This window comes from Hemitrygon akajei, chromosome 4, assembly GCF_048418815.1.
Source record: "Hemitrygon akajei chromosome 4, sHemAka1.3, whole genome shotgun sequence".
Lineage (NCBI taxonomy): Eukaryota > Metazoa > Chordata > Chondrichthyes > Myliobatiformes > Dasyatidae > Hemitrygon > Hemitrygon akajei.
In genome coordinates, this window is record NC_133127.1 from 45,766,061 (window position 1) to 45,787,698 (window position 21,638).

The window sequence follows — 21,638 nt, forward strand, 5'->3', positions numbered from 1 at the left end:
AGATGGAGATGATGTTTCTTATGGAGAGAGTGTGGAGGACCAGAGGGCAAAGCCTCAGAATAGAAGGGAACAGAGATGAGGTGGAATTTCTTCAGCTAGACAGTAGTGAGTCTGTGAAATTCATGGTCACAGATAGAAATGGAGGCCAAGTAAGTGTGTTTATTTAAAGTGAAGTTTGATAGGTTCTTGATTAGTTTGGGTGTCAAAGGTTATGGGGAGAAGCCAGGAGAATGGGGTTAAGAGGGGAAATGAATCAACCGCGATCAAATTATGGAGCAGACTCAATTGGATGAATGGCCTAATCTGCTCCTATGTCTTATGATTTTACAGCAGATGTTGCCCTTGTTTGACAGAGCTGAGCTTAAAAGTTAGTCTGCAAATATCTTTCCTGATATGCCCTGAAGGGAATGGAACCATTTTTCACATTCAGTAAATAGCTTCCCTTGTAAAATGGAGGCACAAGACCCTACAGAGGCTGGAACACGGAGCAAACTAAAACCGCCGGCTGAACACAGCGTGTCAGGCAGCATCTGTGGGGTAAACTGGATTCTCGATTTCCTCCTGCAGTTTTTGTTGCCTTTCGCTGTAAGACTGATACGTGTTCGTTAATTGAGGGGAAAAAAACCACCACATAATTTTAACTTTTATTAAAACATGATTCTTGCTCAGATCGGGCTACAGATCACGAATTAAACAGTCGGAGAGGGACTTCCCCGTCTCTGAATCTTCTCAACTCCGTTGGTTGGCGGCTGCAGTTTAGAGGCGGAGCTAGAGGGCGGCGCTTTCCTAAAATGACAATCCTTTATAAATTTGACTCATGGAGTTGAAGTGATTCTCGTCACTTCTTGGCGTCTTTTCATTTGAAGGGAGAAAGCAGTGGAGAGCAGGACGTCATGTTGTACCGCTGGGAGTCGGGCTCGCAACCTGAAGTTTGCTCCGAGTTCGAGGACGTTCTCAACAGCGAACACATCCAACACATCTGCAGCCGGGATAACTTCACCATCTTTGTACTGAGGGGCGGAAGAGTTTATAAGAAAGTCGCCGGAGGGAAAGCGCGACCTGGTAAGGAAAGCGCGATAATAACATCTGGGCTGTAATAGACAGCAGGAACTGAGGCATGCGATGCATTGAGACTTCCTGTAATGTCATCCAAGTTTGTAGGGTTGACAGCAAACTGTGCACTTGATAAATATCTTGGGATTATGGACGTTAGACTTCGGGCAAAAGGTGCCAAATTTTAAGTATGAAGACACGAGAGATATTAAACGTTAGGACTGGAACAAAAATAACATTACGCTGCAAAGGTTTAGTTGTCAGTACCCTAACCCTAAAGTGGATTTGGGTCCCGACCCCAAACGCTAGTTTGCACTTTTAGAATCCGCGGGTGATGTTACACAGATGCCTGTGAAGTTCCTTCCACCGGCATTCTGTTTTTGTTTTAATCCTTTTAAAAGCGTGGCTTTCATTCGCGTTAGCTAAATATCAGTTACGATTAGGAAGAGTGTTGTGAACGCAGCGCAGCGCCTGGGGACATTAATCGGGTTTTGACTTTGGTTGGTTTCGGTTTTGCTTCTGTCTCACAATGACACTGGCGCTGTTTTGGGTTAGCCCGTTACTGAGGCTGGCAATCGGGGAACGGGATATTATAGCAACACGCACAAAATGCTGGTGGAACGCAGCAGGCCAGGCAGCATCTATATTATTTGGCAGGAACTCTGGTGGATTCCGCTTCACTGCGCCACTTCGAGACAAGTACATTTTGACCTAATTAACTGGCTGCCCCAAATCGCCGATGTTTCATGGAAATAGTTAAAAATGTATAAAAATACAAACTACTGTTTAACTGAGCGACACATTATAACCATATAACAATTACAGCATGGAAACAGTTCATCTCGGCCCTTCCAGTCCGTGCCGAACGCTTACTCTCACCTAGTCCCACCAACCTGCACTCAGCCCATAACCCTCCATTCCTTTCCTGTACATATACCTATCCAATTTTTTTAATGTATTTAAATAAAATACAATATAAATTGGACCACCACCAATGCTGCTACAGTACTGTAAAACTGTGCATAGTTCCTCTCTCTGTGCGTCTCAATATCACCAAGACCAAGGAGATGGTGGTGGACTTTAGGAGATCTAGGCCTCATATGGAGCCAGTGATCATTAATGGAGAATGTGTGGAGCAGGTTAAGACCTACAAGTATCTGGGAGTACAGTTAGACGAGAAGCTAGACTGGACTGCCAACACAGATGCCTTGTGCAGGAAGGCACAGAGTCGACTGTACTTCCTAAGAAGGTTGGCGTCATTCAATGTCTGTAGTGAGATGCCGAAGATGTTCTATAGGTCAGTTGTGGAGAGCGCCCTCTTCTTTGTGGTGGTGTGTTGGGGAGGAAGCATTAAGAAGAGGGACGCCTCACGTCTTAATAAGCTGGTAAGGAAGGCGGGCTCTGTCGTGGGCAAAGTACTGGAGGGTTTAACATCGGTAGCTGAGCGAAGGGCGCTGAGTAGGCTACGGTCAATTATGGATAACTCTGAACATCCTCTACATAGCACCATCCAGAGACAGAGAAGCAGTTTCAGCGACAGGTTACTATCGATGCAATGCTCCTCAGACAGGATGAAGAGGTCAATACTCCCCAATGCTATTAGGCTTTACAATTCTACCGCCAGGACTTAAGAACTTTTTAAAAGCTATTATTAATGCTTTTTGAGATAGTGATTTAGATGCATATCATATTTTTTTTTACTGAGTTAAGTATTGTATGTAATTAGTTTTGCTACAACAAGTGTATGGGACATTGGAAAAAAAGTTGAATTTCCCCATGGGGATGAATAAAGTATCTATCTATCTATCTAATAGTTAAGATCGGAAAAAATCATTTATGGGGTGTCCAGGAAGGGGTAGCAACTCTTGTCGTGTCCATTTTGGGCAGCTCACTTGTAGGGTAAGGTAATTGGGAGATATTTCCAATGGCTGATGGACTCTGTATTAAAGGACTAAGATTTTCTTTTGGTTTCCCTGGATGATATACTTGTTACCAATGCAAACAAATCCGCACATGTATCCCATCTCCACACATTGTTCAAGTGTTTAAGCCAAGACGGGTTGATTATTAACCTTGCTAAATGCCAGTTTGAGTTGTCAAACATTGACTTCTTCCACCATTGACTTCCTCCACCATCGCATCTCTGCAGAAGGTGCAAAACCCCTCCTATAAAAAGTAGCCACTATGATAGATTTCCCACTACCCCTCACTACTAAAAAGCAATAGGAGTTTTCAGGCATGGTGAATTTCAGTTCAGTTCAGTTTCAGTTTATTGTCATTTAGAAACCACAAGTGCAATGCAGTTAAAAAATGAGACAACGTTCCTCCGGAATGATATCACAAAAGCTCATGACAAAACAGACTACACCAGAAAATCCACATAACGTTTGGCAATCCCCAAATCCAGAGTCCGGAGAGGCTGCTGCGTATTAATATCGCGCTGCAATCTTAGCTTGTTTCCCAGAAAGGAACTCCAAACCCACCAGAAAAAACAAGACAACCCAGACACACCAAGTCAGGAGACCAACTCTAGGAGGTGTGTGGCAGTTGCTTGCTTTCTTCAGCTGGCAGTTCCATCCCACCAAAAGGAAATGCAGCACACTTAACCGTGAGCTTCTTGGTCTCTATCTGGCTGTCCACCATTTTTGTTTTCTTCTAGAGGGTTGCTATTTCACAGCGCTCGTTGACCACAAGCCCCTCGTGCATGCGATGGCCAAAATATCAGACCCTCAGTCTGCATGGCAGCAACACCACCTGGCCTATATATCCAAGTTCATACCTGATATACAACATTTCAAGGTGAAAAATAACACTGATTGCCTCTCACAGCCAGCTGTTGAGGCTATACACATAGGGGTTGACTGTGCTGGGATGGCAGCTGACCAAGTTACTGACACAGAGGTCCAGGCTTACTGAACAGCAGTCAAAAATTAGTTGGTCAAAGGCGTCTTGAGGTCTTGGAGATGTTCTTTGTCTTCCTTGCCGTAACAATGATGTCATCCAGGTAACACTGAGTGCTTGGTTAGTCTTGCAGCACCTGGTCCATAGTTTTCTGCCAGAGTGCAGGTACACATGCTACTCCAAAAATAATCTTAGCATAGAGGTAAAGTCCTTTGTGATTGTTTATGGTGTGAAATACGTTGGAGTTTTCCTCCATCTCCATCTGTAGGTAGGCCGCATCTAAATCCATGTTGTTGAAGTGTTTCCCTCCAGAAACACTTTTCAAATATATCCTCTATCCTGGGCAGCGGGTATTAAACTACTTTCAGTACTGTGTTGATGGTGACCACTGGGACCAATGGTGTTGCCCATGGGCTCCACTCAACCTTGGGAAGAATTCATTCAACCTCTATGCAGTCTAGCTCACTGGTTTCTTTATCGCAGATGGTGTTATGAACCGAATAGGCTTTGTAAAACTTGGGTGTAGCATTTTCATTTAACATTATTTTAGCCTTAATATGTTGAAGATTTCCAGTGACAACCTTGAAGACTGCTGTGGTATCATCTAGTACCTTTCTTAATTCTTATTTGGCAGGGGATGTGGCATGCAAATGGTGGAGGGATCTCCAATCATATATAGCCATATAACAATTACAGCATGGAAACAGGCCATCTCGGCCCTTCTAGTCTGTGCCGAATGCTTACTCTCACCTAGTCCCATCTACCTGCACTCAGCACATAACCCTCCATTCCTTTCCTGTCCATATACCTATCCAATTTTTCTTTATATGACAAAATCAAACCTGCCTCTACCACTTCTACTAGAAGCTCGTTCCACACAGCTACCACTCTCTGAGTAAAGTTACCCCTCGTGTTACCCCTAAACTTTTGTCCCTTAACTCTCAACTCATGTCCTCTTGTTCGAATCTCCCCTACTCTCAAAGGAAAAAGCCTATCCACGTCAATTCTATCTATCCCCCTCATAATTTTAAATACCTCTATCAAGTCCCCCCTCAACCTTCTACTCACATGTTGTAGTCCTCTCAGCTACTCACGAGCTCCCACAATGCTGGCCCTAATGTTTTAACCACATACAAGTCCAATGTGGCTTGTTGCTGTATTTCACTGTTCAGAATGTCATTTTCACAGGTGTTATCTATTCTCCAGTATAGGTTCTTACTTGGATATATGTGGGCTTCAGCTCAGTATCTTTGAAATGTCATTTAAACTCATTTCGAAGAATGACTGAAACAGCTGAGTCAGGGTCCAATTCCATTTTAATTAATTTGTTCTGTCCTTCTGGTGTAAGCCATATTGCTTGTCTCTTGTTAATCTTACCTTGTAAAAATCAAGGCTTCCCAGTCCTGTGTCACTCTCATCATGATCAGATTTTCCATCAAATGCATTCTCCTTTTGAAACTTTTTATATTTTTCTCCTCCGTGTGTAGTCCGTTTATTTTTGTCAATCTATCGTACCCTTTGTATGTGTCCTACCTGTTTTTTTAACCCGAAAGTCTCGCTGCACTTCAGCAGGTAGGTGGTCATCCTGGGTTTGGTTAAAACTCCTCCCCACCTCTGTTATGTTCTGTAACTCTAAAACATAAAACTAACTGAAAGAAAAACACAGGAGACAGGAGAATGGGTATGCTTTGTTTCTTTAAGTGAGGTGCGCATCTATGAAGTGATGAAGTGACGTATGTCATTCATGTACTTTTACATATAACCCGTAATGAATTATGTAAACAGGAAGGAATGTTTAATCAAACAATATATTTACAAGATTATTCAAATATTACCTTAAATACACAGGTAGAAAAAAAGCCTGCTTGCAATTAGCCTGTCTATACTACTCATAATTTTATATAGGGTACCTCTATCAAGTCTTGCCTTGTTCTTCTACACTCCAAGGAATAAAGTCCTAAATTACTCAACCTTTCCCTATAATCAAGCCCTCAAGTGCCAGCAACATTCTTGTAAGTTTTCTCTGTACTTCTTCAATCTTACTGATATCTTTCCTGTAGATAGGTGACTAGAACGGCACACAATTCTCAAATCAGACCAACATCTTACACAACTTCAACATGACAATCCTACTGTGATTTGTTCTCCCGAAGTGCAACACCCCCGGCATTAAGTTCCATCTGCCATTTTTCAGCCCTTTTTCCCAGCTAGTCCAGATCCCGCAGCTAGATTTGTTAGCATTCAAACCATTGATGTAGATCAGGAACCACTGTGGTCCTAGTATCAGTACCTGTGTACTCCATTAGAAACAAACTTCAATAAAATTGAAGATAGAACTGTGCAGCACAGGAACAAGACTTGCAGCCCTCATGTCTGTGTTGGCTATGATGCCAAATGGAATTAAATCTCCTCTGCCTGTTGCAACATTCTCTGCATTTTCATGTGGCCATCTAAAGGCCTGTGTGTTATTTTTAAAACAGTACTATCACATCTGCTTCCATTACTAACTTTGGCAGGCCACTGTAGGTACCCACTATCCACCCTTTGTGTAAAAGCAGCGTGCTCTGCCTATCTCCCTTAAACCTTTTCTCCTCTTGTTTCAAATGCACGTTCTCTAGTATTTGCCATTTCTACCCTGACTCTCACTGTCTACCCCATCAATGCCTCTCGTAATTTTATATACTTTTAATCAGGTTTCCCTCAGTTTGCATCAAATCCAGAGAAAGCAATTCAAGTTTGTCCAATCTCTACTTAGAGCTGACAACCTCTAATCTGGGCAGCATCCTGGTAAACCTCTCAATAAACTGACCCATGAATTTCTGTTTCTGTTTTCCATCAGTTAAATACTCCGCAGTCCTTGCCAGTACATGGCACCCAATACCATACACAAACTTGTTTTAATAATCTCTTGTCTGTCACCTTAACACACGTCAAATGGACCACATCCATTGGTCATGCATGATCAGTTCTAGCTACTACCTCTAAAAGTAATAATAGATTTGCCAAACATGATTACCCTTTCATAAATCAATGTTGACACTGCCTGATGCTATTTTTATTTTCTTTGTGCAATTTTCTGCCTTATTAATAATGGATCCCATCATTTTCCCTACTAAAAACATCAGACTTACTGGTTCTAATTGCCCCATTTTGTCCTTCCCTCCTTTGATAAATAGTTTTGCTGCCTCCTGATCTGTGGGAATTTTTCCAGAATCTGTGGAATTTTGGAAAATGATAACCAGTGTATCCACTAGCTCAATGTCTATCCAGTTCAAAACCATGGGATGATGCTTATCGGTTCATGGGGCTGTACAGACTTTCACTATGCTGATGAAACTTGAACTTGTGTTTTATGTCATATGTTCATGGGCAAATTGGCCACTCTAAATTGCTCCAGTGTGTGAATGGTAGAAACTTGGAGGAGGTAGATAAGCATTAATAATTTGTTTTCATCCAATGCAGGGAAACTTGATGACTTCAAGAAAAAGAAAATACACTTTGCGGATTGTGGGACATCGCATATTTTGTTTCTTTCTGAAACAGGAATTGTTTTTCACAGTGAAGTCCAATCAAAGAAATCTGCAGATAGGCAAAGAGTAATCTCCATTGCGAAGCCAGAGTAAGAATTGCTTTTTTCAAGTTTGAACAAATTTAATGTTTTTGTTTAGTTCTAGACTACTTTGTTAGACCATAAGACATAGGAGCAGAATTGGACCATTTGGTCTCACGAGTACGCTCTTCCATTCGATCATGGCTGACTTATTATTCCTTTTCAAAGTCAATTCTCCTGCCTTTTCCCTGTCACATTTGACACCTTATTAGTCAATAAACTCAACCTCTGCGTTATATTGACCTCCACAACCATCTGTAACAATGAATTCCACAGATTCACCACTGTCTGGCTAAAGAAATTACTCCTCATCTGTGTTCAAAAGGGATGTCCTTTTATTCTGAGGCTATGCCCTCTGGTCCTAGACTCTCCCACTATAGGAAATATCCTCTCCATGTCTACTATATCCAGACCTTTCATATTCACTGGGTTTCTATGAGATGCCCACCATCCTTCTAATCTCCAGTGGTTACAGGCCCAGAGTGATCAACTGCTCCTCATCTATCAACCCTTCCTTCCCTGGGATCATTCTCATAATCCTCCTCTGAACCCTCTCCAAAGCCAGCATATCATTTCTTCAATAAAGGGCCCACAGCTGCTCACAATACTCCAATCCCTTTGCACCTCTGATTTCTGAATTTGCTCCCCGTAATGAAAATTGTCTACACCTTTATTCCTTCTACCAATGTGCATGATCATACATTTCCATGCACTGCATTCCACCTGCCACTTCTTTGCCTGTTCAATCTATTCAAGTCCTTCTGTAACAAGTCAAACTTGGATTCCAAGTCATCCAGTTTATCCAATTTTTCGAGTCTCTCTGACATTTGTTGAAACAATTCAGTCGAAGTCTCTAAAGTAGCCTCTTTTTTAGAGTGTTTTCTACTCGTGGTGCTCTCACCGAGATAGGTTTAAACAGCAAAGTAAGCGAATAATTTTGGCGCACGTAGCTACTGCAACCTACTCCATTACAGCCACTGGAAGTCTCTGATTATCCAGGCTTGAAAGTTTGATGTAGTAGGCCACATTTATTGACAGTAGTGCTCCAGTGAGGTAGGATCTTAATGGATCAAATGTTTGAATTTTGGAGAATTTTCTAACTTAGAAGGATAACTTCTGCCATCAGAGCCAATGCTAACTCAGATGGATGTGGCAAATACATCTTGTGTTGTCCTGCCTTGTATGGTGAGCGTGCTATGTTGGTGCCAGAATGATTGCTGACACTTGCAGGCCGTTCACTACACTTCCTTGGGTGTTAACACAAACAACACATTTCACTATATGCCTCAATAGACAACCTGAATCAGAGTCTGGCAGCACCTTGACTTTCTTGCTACTGACCCCACTAAAGGGCAATTTTACAGTGGACAATTAACGAGCCAGCGTAGATTCAGACTATCAGAAGGAAGCAGAATACCTAGGAAAATGCACAGGGAAAATACGCAAACGCCACACGGAGCGCTGAGGGTCAGGAATGAATCCAGGCTGCTGGGCCTGTGTGACAGCAGCACTACCTCCTGCAACTTTTAAAACATGAAAAGAGATTTTAAGGCAGAATCTCAGGTGAGATGAGGCAGATTAGACAAATGTAATAACGCTCAGTCACAGTACTTCATTATGTTTATTTTCTCTTAATGTTCAGGCCATTCAGGAGTCTGAGTGAAAGAAACATAATTCAAGTGACCTGTGGAAATGAACACTCGCTGGCAGTCTCCAAAGGTAAAAGCCCAAATGAAGTAACTTAAACTTAATCAGACATGTTATTGCAACGAAAGACTATACATCCTGCTCTGAGAATGAACAAATCAAAATTTGCCATGAAATGTGACATGCTTCCATTATGTGCATCAAAGATCAAGTATCGGGACTGGCATTCCGGAGGCTGATACTAATGGACTCATGAGTTCAAACCCCACTAGGGGCATTGGGAAATGTAAATGCAATAGTTATTAAAATCTGTGAAGTTAAATGCAAAACAAAACTAAAGAGTCTGGCCCCTCCCTCTTATCTGGATCCACCTATCACCTGCCAACAGTTCCAGGTACCTATCACCGTTACCCTGACCCCATCCCTTTCCTCCACCTCTTTATACTGGCTACCTCCGTTCTGTCTTTCAGTCCAGAGGAAGGGTCTTTATCTCAAAACATCGACTTAGCTAATTTCCATCCATCAATGCTGCCTGATCTACTGAGTTCCTGCAGCATTTTGTGTGTTTTGGCAGAACTCAGTGAAGGAACAGAAGGGATGATGTTTTGATGCAGTGATTCAATCTGATGTGGAGTCTTGACCTCCGTTACTCCAGCAGATTGCATTCTGTTCCAGATTGCAGCACCTACAGTCTCTTATGTCTTGTGTGAAGCTAACTAGTTTGCATCAATAACAATAAATTACTAAGGTGGCATAAAAATCCATTATATTCGCTGGAGTTGGTCCGTTAAGGGAATCTTCCTTACTCTGATGTGTGACTGATGAAGGCCCAGTTCAGATGAAGGGTTCCAACCCAAAACATCGAATGTTCCTTTCCCTCCATAGATGCCGCCTGACCTTCTGAATTCCCCTCACATCTTCTGCATTGCTCTAAATGACAGAGAGTCTTATTCCCAGAGTTTTTGAAAGAGTATTTTACTGAAGGTTATGCCATTAATGAAAAACAAACTAAACACTGGGTTTATTTCTGGAGGAGCAGAAATAAAATAAGGGAAAGTTATCCTAATCTTATACTGAGCTTCTTTATTTCACATTTGGAGTATTGCATACAGTCTGATTGTCAAATTAGCCAGAGTGATACAGCACTGAATCAGGCCCTTCAGCCCACAGTCTGTGCTGGCCATAAGCATCCATCTACACTGATCCCATTTTGTTTCGCTTGTATCCCGACTGTCCCTCTCCCTCCTTGTCCTGCCACCCACATATGTAGTAGGTACAATTTACCAGCTAACTCGACATGTTGAAAAGTGGAGCACCCTTCTCACTAAAGGGAGAACATGCAAACTCAATACCGAGAATATCCAAGATCAGGATTCAACCCACGACTCTGCAGCTGTGATGCAACAGAGCTAATGTTGGGACGCCGAGCCACTCACGTTATAAGGTGGATGTAGATCAGAAAGGCAGGGGCACCACACATCAAGAGAGGATGAACGGGTGGCTGAAGGGTGAGCTAATGGATGTCTTTAAAGTGATGAAAGGCTTTTACAGAAAGGATGCAGGGAGGATTATTCCACATTTGAGTAAGAGTGGAACTGGAAGTTGCCAGACTAAGACAGTCGGCAAGAAATCCAGTGGGGATTTCAAGAAACAACTTTGTGACCCAAAAAGCAATGGGAATGTGGAAGCAGCACCTTAGGGAGTGGTTGAGGTGAACATTATTGATGCATTTAAGGGAAGGGTTGTCAAAGATACAAAGCATAAAGGAATAGAAGATAATACAAGTAGATTTAGTTGAGTAAAGATAGGGAGGAGGCTTATGGACCATTTGGGCTAAATCTGCCACTTAATCTTGGATAGCTCAATATTCAAACTATTTACTGAGAATGGAACTTGCACTATAAATGATTTAAGAGCATAAACCAAAATCATACCCTTGCATTAGACTGGCCTGTTGTAGCTCCTTACTGCATATGAGATCCTTCACTTTGGAAGTGGAGTCGCCCTAATTTTCTTTGATTTTCTTCACCATTGTAATGTTGAGAGTACCTCCTCCTTGTTGGATAAACAGATACACTTCCCCATGAATAAAGCAGATGACGGTTTATAACCATTAATCACTCTGCCTTCTGCTGACTCAGGTTAGTTTATTGGATTTCACTCACCAGGACTCTCTGAAGAGGAATCCACTCTCAAACCTCTGACTGAGAAGCAAGTATACTAGTCCTGAGCCAGTGTTCACTGCATATGGGAGTGAATAACTTGCAGGATGTCAAAACCTTGAGGGTGTTGGGGGTGAAATCTGTCTTCCCTCATTTGTGCTAAAGTCAAGAATGTTGGTCTTCACCTTCTGATTTAAGGCCATAAGACCTATGTGCAGATTTAGGCCACGCATCAAGAAGTGGTCAGTCTGCTGTGCCATTCCATCATGGCTGTTTTATTAACCCCGACCCATTCTCCTGCCTTCTGCACTTAACCTTTGATGCCCTGACTAATCAAGGTCTTATCAACCTCTGCTTAAAATATACCCAATGATTTGACCTTCACAGCATCAGTAGCAATGAATTCCACAGATTCACCAGCCTCTGGTTAAAGAAATTTCTCCTCATCTCTGTTCTAAATGCACGTCCCTCTATTCTGAGGCTGTGCTCCCTGGTCCTAGACTTCCCCACTATAGGAAACATCCTCTCCACATCCACTCTATCTAGACCTTTCAGTAATTGATAGGTTTCAATGAGATCCACCTCATTCTTCTAAACTCCAGTGAGTACAGGCCCGGAACCATCAAATGCTCATCATACATTAACCCTTTCATTCCTGGAATCATTCTTGTGTAGCTCTGCTCTTTCTCCAATGCCAGTACATCATTTTCTTTGAGAAGGGACCCAGCAAGCAACAATGAAACCTCAGAAATGGACAATATATCATGTGGTCCTTTTGCTACACAGAAAGTTGTTTGCTCACCATTTATAACAGGATCTTTGATGCTTTGAGCATTATTTATGCTCACTACTTTTAAAGAAGTTTAAAGTAGAAATAGTTTTCTTATTTTCTCTTCTGAAGAATCAACATATCTAAATGTTTCAGCTATATTTGTTGGAATCCAAAATGTAATTCCTTTTCTCATTTGATTTCTCTTCCAAGATGGTCAAGTCTTTGCCTGGGGATGTAACACCTATGGCCAGCTAGGTCTCGGTAAAAAAGATACCTTTTTTCAAAATGCTATGGCTGTGCAAACATTTTCCGGAATCCCAGTGGCTCAGATTGCAGCTGGAGGAGAGCACAGCTTGGCCCTGACTGTCTCAGGGGCAGTATTTGCCTTTGGAAGGAACAATCATGGACAGTTGGGTCTCAAGGTCACAGAGGGTAAGAACATTAGCTACAGTATCAGCATTCATTTCTTTTCTGTAGCCTTAATTTCCGAGCCCGGTTTTGTGCATTGATTATCCTGTATTGACAATAGACCATACTGACCACCACATCATGCTTTGTACATTTAACTGGGTATAATCCTCTAATAAATATAATCTGAAGCAAACCCGATTTAACCAAACAAACATGTCACTGCTGAGGACTGGGCCTTTCAGTCAATTGCAAAACATGCCCTTCCACAAATGGCTTCAGCAAGCAACATTGTCAAACATCTGAAATGTTTGGGAATGTAACAACAGACATTCAAAAACTATCCAAAAGACAGCCATAGTGTTAATATTTTAAAAATTTCTTTAGAAAGTTAAGTAAGTTCAAACATTCAAAATTATTAAATATCTTAAGTCAATTAATGTCAATTACCTGTAACGTGCCAGGTGCCCTGAGGTGGGTCTAACGTGACCCAGTGCTGGGAGCACTTTCCTGTGAACATGTGGGGAAACAGCAGGAACGGTAATGCTGTTATTGGTCTTCAATACCGGAGCAGAGTCTGAATGACAGAAGTTAGGACCACTTCAGCAAGTTTAAGACTTTTACAATCAAGCACACTGCTTCTGGAATCTGATTTTCCTGAAGTTTATATGGGAGAAAATGTCAGCAGTTCATATGGAATGACTGGCATTTCTGATTGATGAACATTCAGTCAACAGACTGAACTTGAAGTACAATAAATAATTTTGAACATAATGAAAGAACTCCTGCAAATTCCATTGATAAGAAGGCACAATTCTTAGAAGTGAGTGTTGTTGGAAAATCAGACCAGTTTACATAATTTGAAATGAGTGCTAACTATTCATATATTCTTGAATGTTGAAGCAACCATTTAGCCTCTTTTGATTCCCTGACCAAAATGATCTCATCACCCAGAAGATTTAACAATAAGAAAAACACTATTGCATTATGACACTCCTGAACACTAGCATCCTATGTAAGCGTTCAGTCTGATATACAGGATGGAAGTTTACAACTGCATTAAATGCAGTCAATGACTAAAATACAACATATTTTTGATAATTCAATCAGTTTTAATTTGAGCCTTCAGGGTAAATTGCCATTTGCTCAAGATACATTTGAAGGGGTTATCATGTTAGAAACAGAGTGTGGACTGATTACTTTCATTCCATCTTGCAGATACTTTTATTCCCACGCATGTGCAACTCTTAGCGTGCAAGAGGACCATCTTTGTTTCTTGTGGAGAAGAGCACACTGCTGTTCTGACAAAGGTTTGCCTTGAAAGAATTTTAAATCCTAATGGTTTGCTCTGTATTACTGAAATGGGGGAATATTCCTCATTGTGATCAAAGTTGCAATCTGGTGAAAGGATGGCAGTTCAATGATTTAAAATCCCTGAGGAAGATGGTGAGAAAGCACTTCAGTGAATCTCCTCTAGATATTGGCCCAGGAATTTCACATATGAGGTGTAATTAAGAACCAGACAAGAAAGATCACAGTGGAGAGACTATCCCATGAGTTTGCAAATGGATTAAATCTTTTTCAGATTTGCCTTTGATTCATTTTGCTGGGTGTTATTTTTTCATCTTTGGAAGTGCTCAACAAAACAGAATATTTTCAATTACCAAGGAAATATTTCAGTTCAGTCATAGAGTTATGTAGCTCAGAAATGGGTCCTTCAGCTCACAGAATCTACGTCAACCATCATGGATACTCATTTTCACAAATCACAGTTGATTTGCCCCACTTTCTCACAACTGCCCTCAGGTTCTATGAGTCACCTGTACACTTGGTACTATTTACCATGGCAAATTGCCTCCCACACTTATGTGAGAGGAAACTAGAGAATCCACTGAAAACCCACATGGTCACAGGAGAAACATGTAAAACTCCACAGAGACAGATTGAACCTAGGTCACTGGAGTTGTGAGTTAGAGCTCTACCAGGTGTGTCTGCTGTCCCTATGTCTCCACAAGTCTTGTGAAATAAAAGCCTTTGGAAAATAATAATAGTCATTTAAGACTACTTCAAGTTTTATCTTACGTATTTCTTGAACGAGATTTTAATTCTTTTTCGTGTAACCACAAAGACCTATTATCTCTCACCCATTGACCACCTTGCATTTCTTTTCTTGTTACTGACGTCCCACAGAGAAATAGGACTAGCCTGAAGTCTTGACCAACATTTGGAAAGATGCCTGTAGCATTCTTAAAGCTAAAGAAATGAAAATGTAAATTCTGCATGTGTGGCGTTCATTACAGCCCCAGAGCGAAAATAAAACAATTTTATTGTTTTGAGATGTTGGTTAATTCTGGATAAAAGTTCAGGTCAAGTTACAATTCCTGACCACTAGATGTCACTGTTATGTTTGGTAACAGACATTGGTCGCTATAAGGAGCACTCTGTATGTGTCAAAGTCTTTGACTTATTAAGTGAAGACACTGTTAAATCATCATTTTGTTCTCTAGGATGGATTTGTTTATACTTTTGGAGCTGGGGCGTTTGGACAACTTGGACACAACTCAACAAAGGATGAAATTAAACCTCGTCTGGTTAGCGGACTCTTTGGGAAAAAAGTCTCTCAGATTGCATGTGGGAGGTGAGATGGTAGTGAATGAACTAAAGTATACTGTTGATTTCAATCCATTTCATGTTTCAAGCAGACGAGATCTAAGCTAACTCAATTCTTTTGCTATTGATGTTGATTTGCATGTGGGTCTGTCCAGTCAAATGTTTCATCAGCTGCAGAGTTCAATGAGCTGAGCAAATCTAACAGATTATTATTCCTCACTGGAATAAGAATTACTTCATTGTCAGGGATGTAAGTGTGAAGTGCGTAAGTTGTCATCTGTGTTTGGCAGGTGGAGTGAAGTGTGTTGAAAATATCCTCATCTTTACTTGAGGAGTCACTGTAAACTCTGATGATTTATATAACCATATAACCATATAACAATTACAGCACGGAAACAGGCCATCTCGGCCCTTCTAGTCCATGCGGAATGCTTACTCTCACCTAGTCCCACTGACCTGCACTCACCCCATAACCCTCCATTCCTTTCCTGTCCATATACCTATCCAATTTTGCTTTAAATTACAATACCGAACCTGCCTCTACCATTTCTACTGGAAGCTCGTTCCACATAGCTACCACTCTCTGAGTAAAGAAATTCCCCCTCATGTTACCCTTAAACTTTTGTCCCCTAACTCTCAACTCATATTTGAATCTCCCCTACTCTCAATGGAAAAAGCCTATCCACGTCAACTCTATCTATCCCCCTCATAATTTTAAATACCTCTATCAAGTCCCCCCTCAACCTTCTATGCTCTAAAGAATAAAGACTTAACTTGTTCAACCTTTCCCTGTAACTTAGGTGCTGAAACCCAGGTAACATTCTAGTAAACCTTCTCTGTACTCTCTCTATTTTGTTGACATCTTTCCTATAATTCGGTGACCAGAACTGTACACAATACTCCAAATTCGGCCTTACCAATGCCTTGTTCAATTTAAACATTACATCCCAACTCCTATACTCAATGCTCTGATTTATAAAGGCCAACATACTAAAAACTTTCTTCACCACCCTATCCACATGAGATTCCACCTTCAGGGAACTATGCTCCATTATTCCTAGATCACTCTGTTCTACTGCATTCCTCAATGCCCTACCATTTAACATGTATGTCCTATTTTGATTATTTGTACCAAAATGTAGCACCTCACACTTATCAGCATTAAACTCCATCTGCCATCTTTTAGCCCACTCTTCTAACCGGCCTAAATCTCTCTGCAAACTTTGAAAACCTACTTCATTATCCACAACGCCACCTACCTTAGTATCATCTGCATCTTAGTATCATTTAGTTCTTATATTCGTGATTAAAATACACAGGTCACAGTGCTGTAAAATTGCCGCCTCTATTGCCGGCTGACTGTGCCTGTATACAATCACATGCAGTGGTCTTCAGAGAGAAATGAACGTGATGCTGTTGAAGTAGATTACATGATCAAAACATAACGAAAATGGACAACACTATATGGAGGAGTTAATGTTTCTTTCTGTTGTGAAGTGGCACTAATCAAGTTCATTGTCCTGTATAATTGGTGATCACCATTTGTACATTTTATACAGCTACCACACATTGGCTTTCGTTCCATCGTCTGGCACCATCTATTCCTTTGGTTGCAGAGAGATGGGACGGCAGGGAAACATCCAAACCTATGAGCACTCTCTGCCTTTTCCCATCAACCTCTTGGACACACCTGGCCATGGTGGATCTGAGAACGGTAAGCAAAAACAAAGCCTTAAAGCCTGCAGCAGAGGACAAATTTGGGACTGGAATGATATTTAACTTGCGATTGCAATAATTGTAATTTCATCAAGATTGTTAATTTGATATATAATAATGTATGGTCATACTACTACATTAAACATTAAATCCTGATGAGCGGTCCTGGCCTGAAATGTCGAGTGTTTATTCTTTTCCATAGATGCTGCCTGGCCTCCTGAGTTCCTCCAGCATTTTCTGTGTGTTGCTTTGGGTTTCTAGCATCTACAGATTTTCGCGTGTTTGACTTTAAAAATTAAACTAATTTTTGGGTGAATCAGAATTAACCACTTCTGGTATCAGGTTCTGCAACATAATTCAAGCTCCATTTAGTTACTATATTTACATTTCCATAATCATTTATAATAGAAATATACTGTGTAAACTTGTTATGATGCAATTTCCCCCTCCAGTTGGCAATCGTGGTGCAATGACTTGGCAAGGGAAGGCCGTCCTTGAAAGCTCTTATTTACATAAGTAGTTCCATTACATAGGCATAGAATCATTAGAATCATACAGTCCTAAAGAAAGCTCATTCAGCTTGACGGATTAGAGGATAACCTATGGCACTTGGACCATTGATGTGGCTGGTGGTAGGAGAAAATCCTTGCCCTACTAAACATCAGTTCTGATTGGTTGAATTGAACTAACAAGTTCAGATGGGAATTCTGTGACATCTCCTTTCACTGTTCCTTCTCTGCGATCTCTGTTGCTTTCCAGACTTTACGAAGGGTCTCAACCTGATAGGTTGACTGTTCATTTTCTCCCCCACAGATGCTGTGTTTCTCCATTACTTTTTTTTGTGTAGTCAGAGATAAATGTCTTTTTAGTATTATATTCATGTACTTTGAGTAAGTTGTCAGCTCCACTATGTGTCTTTATGGCAGGAGGAAGGATGGACCGAGGATGGAAAGAAAATATATCAAGCTCATATATTTGTTACTTCAAATAAATTTAGGTAATAAGAAAGCTGTTGAGAAAACACAAGGTATTGAATACCAGGAGGATCCTTGAGAAGTTTGACAATCATCTTGAGTTGGTCAAGGGGTGATAACTGAATGTTTACATATTGGTCAAGAGAATAACTTTAGAATTGGATGATACAGGTCACATTTTTCCATAATACAGTTTAACTATCAAATTATAATATTTGTGGTTTTCAACTTTGTATCGGCATTGTACTTGCATATGGACAATGGAATTGCTGTAGATGGGCATCTAGGTTTAGCATGGACAAGTTGGACTGAAGGGCCTGTTTCTGTGTTCTTTAAGTCTATGAAGGCTTGAACCTTTTAAAAAAAAAATAGTGAACAAAGAAGTGATCACTGCAGATGTGAAAGGTGATGGAACTCTTGCAGCTATCCCATCAAGTCCCTGTCAGGCACCTGCACAGAAAGGTACTTGATTCCTTTTTTCTGTGGCCTTGTAAATTATTTTTTACTGCACCTTGAGCCATCTGCTAATGGGAATAGTTTGTCTCTGTTCATCAGTTGAGAATTATTATGCCAACCTAACAGAAAACTATGACAGGAGTGCACCAGGCTACAAACTGAATATATTGTGTAGAGATATTGACATAGTTTCAGCAACAATGCTGTCCGTCTAACATGAATTCATGTCATTTCACAGGCTGTTCAATTAAACGAGGCGTCAGAAGAATATTTGCTGGGGCAAGCCAAAGCTTTGCAGTATGCAATGAAGAAGAGGTAAGAGGATAAGTAAAGGTTAAAACAACAATGAGAAGATGATGATGGTGTAACTTTGCCACAGGAATGGGAGCCAATTTGGTTTGCCTACCATCTTATATTTAAATAGTTTTAACTTGATAAGTTCCAAAAGATTGGTAGAGGCAGATTTAGCAGTAAAGTTCATAAGGTACAAATGTGAAGGATAAAATAGTGTTAAATGAAAATTGCACACTCAGGTTTTAGAAGGCCTGTCTGGTTCCTTATACAGTCCATGAAAAAATAGGCAGTGAGCTAGATTGCATGGAGGCTGAAGGAATTTATTCCAAGATTGCATGCAGCCCATGGGCAATGACAAATGTCCCAGTAGCCAAGAAGAATGGACCTGTCAGGATTTGTGGTGATTTTAAGGTCACCATCAACCCAGTAATGGAAGTAGACCAATATCATCTGCCCAGGAGACAGGATATCTTTGCAAACCTTTCTGGAGGGAAACACTTCAGCAAAGTGGACTTAGCTGTGGCCTACCTACAAATGGAGATGGAAGAAGAGTCCATAGTGTTTCTCAGCATAAACACTCACAAAGGGTTTTATTGATATAATAGGTTTATTTTTGGAGTAGCATCTGCACTTGCACTCTGGCAGAAAGCTATGAACCAGGGGCTGCAAAGCTGCCCGGGCACTCAGTGTTACCTGGACGACGTCATTGTTTTTGCTAAGGATGACAAGGAACATCTCTAAAACCTCACGACAGTGTTAAAAGATTCGAAGATTATGCGCAAAAAGCACAATGTGACCAAGTGTGAATTCTCTAAAGCGAGCGTCACAGTGATCACAAGAATTACACAAGTGTGCTGAGAAAATTCAAGCATTGTGGATGCCCCAAGGTCAATGGGTGTGTCGCAGTTACAGTCATTTTTATGATTTGTCAATTACTATAATGGGTTTCTGCCAAACCTGCCTCCTGTGCTCAGCCCTTGAACTCATTATTACAGATCAAGACGAAATGGCAATGGACAAAGCAGTGTGAGGTGGCTTTCCAAAAGGGAAGTCAAATGGTGATGTCAGACTCTGTACTCACACATTATGACTCACATCGTTCAGCGAAACTTGCCCATGACGCCTTATCTTATGATTTGGGTGCGGTGATGTCTCATGTTATTGGTAATGAAAGTGAATGCCCCATTGCCTCTGCATCACATACACTTACCACTGCAGAGGTAAATTTAGCACAGTTTGACAGAGGCATTGAGTCTGTTTTGGGGTGTAAAACATTTCAACCAGTACTATTATAGGAGAGAGTTTACCCTTATTGCTGATCATCAGCCACTAGTGTCCTTTTTCGGTTCAGAGAAGGGTGTTCCACGACCAGCAGCAACACAAATGCAGAAGAGTGCTCCTTTTCTTGGAACGCCAATTACAGATATTGAAATCAGGAGGACATCTAATCATGGAAGTATTGATGGATTGTCCTGTTGACCCTTGGAAAAGGAAATACCTGAAAAATTTACAAAGAGGATATATTCTCTCCAATGCAAATCAAAAGTCTCCCTATTATGGCAGTGATTGTTGTGTTCATAATTGAGGGATAGTGCAGAGCATACCAGGATGCCAGAATGCAGGATACTCAGTTGAACTTTATTGATCACCCAAATTCCACAGTGTGAGATTCCTCCTTTATTGGAGTGGCTAACTGAGTGGCATAGGAATAACGATATTAACTACCACTACATCGCCCCTTCTTTAAAAAAAAGAAAAACTAGGTATGTACTTCTTGTCCATTAAAATGCACTGAAATTACAGTCACTGAAATTGAGCGATTCAGTTCACTTTCCCCATAGCACACAACTTAACGCTCCTTATGTAAACATAAAAAACATCTGCCAACATCAAAACTGCCTTTCTCTTTGATTTTAAAGGTTTCTCACTCCCTTTATATAAAAGAGAACTACAGCTCTTTTTCTTTGTTTTTAATGATCTCTCTCACTCCTGGTGTTGTTTTTCTCATTTTTTTTAAAAAAATCTCATTTTGTGAGATGTTTTCAACATTAGAGCTCTTTTTAAAAAACACGCTGAATCTAATGGAGGTCAAGGTAGACTACCTGAACACTCCGGCAAAATGCGGGGATTATTCTGCCTATTTCGTCACTTGACGTAAGGTATTAGGCTCTGGAGCATATATCTGTATTGGGACAGATAATCAACCTGATCTAGTGTAGGCTTTGAATTTTGAGCAGCTGAATTGTGGACCGTTGCCTGACACAAGTGACTCTGATACTCCATGGTAAGTGAATACAGTTTTCAAGTGCTGTGTAACTGCTGCTGAGGATGTAGAGGACAGCTTGGACATCTCAACATTCCATAAGCAATAATCCACAATGAGAAGATATTTGTCTTTTTTCAGTTGGAAAACGCCTGTGCCTGCAATTTGCCATGGAAAGTCTGGGAATTTGGTGGGACAAAGGTTCAGCATGATTTTTGTGCAGTTCTCTGCATGCTTTACATAATCTTCCAGCTGTGTGCTCAGACCAAGTCACTATACGGATTGCCTTGCTCTTAGGCAACATTTTTCAATGGCTTGTTGTCCTTGGCGAATTTGACTGACAATTTTAGTGAGCATAGAAGCAGGAATGATGAGTCTGGGTCCCTTTAGAAAACCACCAAGAATGATGAGTGTGTTACTTTGAAGCCAGTAAGATCTGAGTTTGTGAGCTTCTTTTGGAACAGCTTCACTCCTGGCCTCAGTTGGATAAGGTACTATCCAAATTTGAAGTTTTTTTTTTGCTTTTAAAATACATTTAATGGTCTTAATCTTTTCCCCTGCAGGATTTGGAATTGTCTGGGGACCAACCTTTGCTTGTTTCTTTGAAGAGAGTTGTAACCCTGGACAATTTACTGGAGAAGGAACTGAGCAAAAATACAAAAAGGTAAGTTTTCTTCTTTCAAAGTCCAATTTAATCCTCACCATTTCTTTAGAGATTTTTCCTACAATTCTGGGCCACCATGTAAAAAGATAAATGATAACAGTTCAAACC

The 21,638-nt window shown here is 40.8% G+C and overlaps 1 protein-coding gene across 1 annotated transcript in view; it reads left to right on the top strand.

The window, feature by feature from the left end:
• Positions 1 to 806: 806 nt before the first annotated feature.
• LOC140725998 (E3 ubiquitin-protein ligase HERC2-like) overlaps positions 807 to 21,638 on the top strand; it is a 169,156-nt gene continuing 148,324 nt past the window's right edge. The window contains exons 1-9 of the mRNA XM_073041899.1: positions 807 to 1,062; positions 7,417 to 7,573; positions 9,207 to 9,283; positions 12,356 to 12,577; positions 13,772 to 13,863; positions 15,061 to 15,191; positions 16,723 to 16,877; positions 18,548 to 18,624; positions 21,430 to 21,530. Of these exons, the coding sequence (XP_072898000.1) occupies positions 894 to 1,062; positions 7,417 to 7,573; positions 9,207 to 9,283; positions 12,356 to 12,577; positions 13,772 to 13,863; positions 15,061 to 15,191; positions 16,723 to 16,877; positions 18,548 to 18,624; positions 21,430 to 21,530 (1,181 nt within the window). The 5' untranslated portion in view covers positions 807 to 893. The remainder of the gene's footprint in view (positions 1,063 to 7,416; positions 7,574 to 9,206; positions 9,284 to 12,355; positions 12,578 to 13,771; positions 13,864 to 15,060; positions 15,192 to 16,722; positions 16,878 to 18,547; positions 18,625 to 21,429; positions 21,531 to 21,638) is intronic.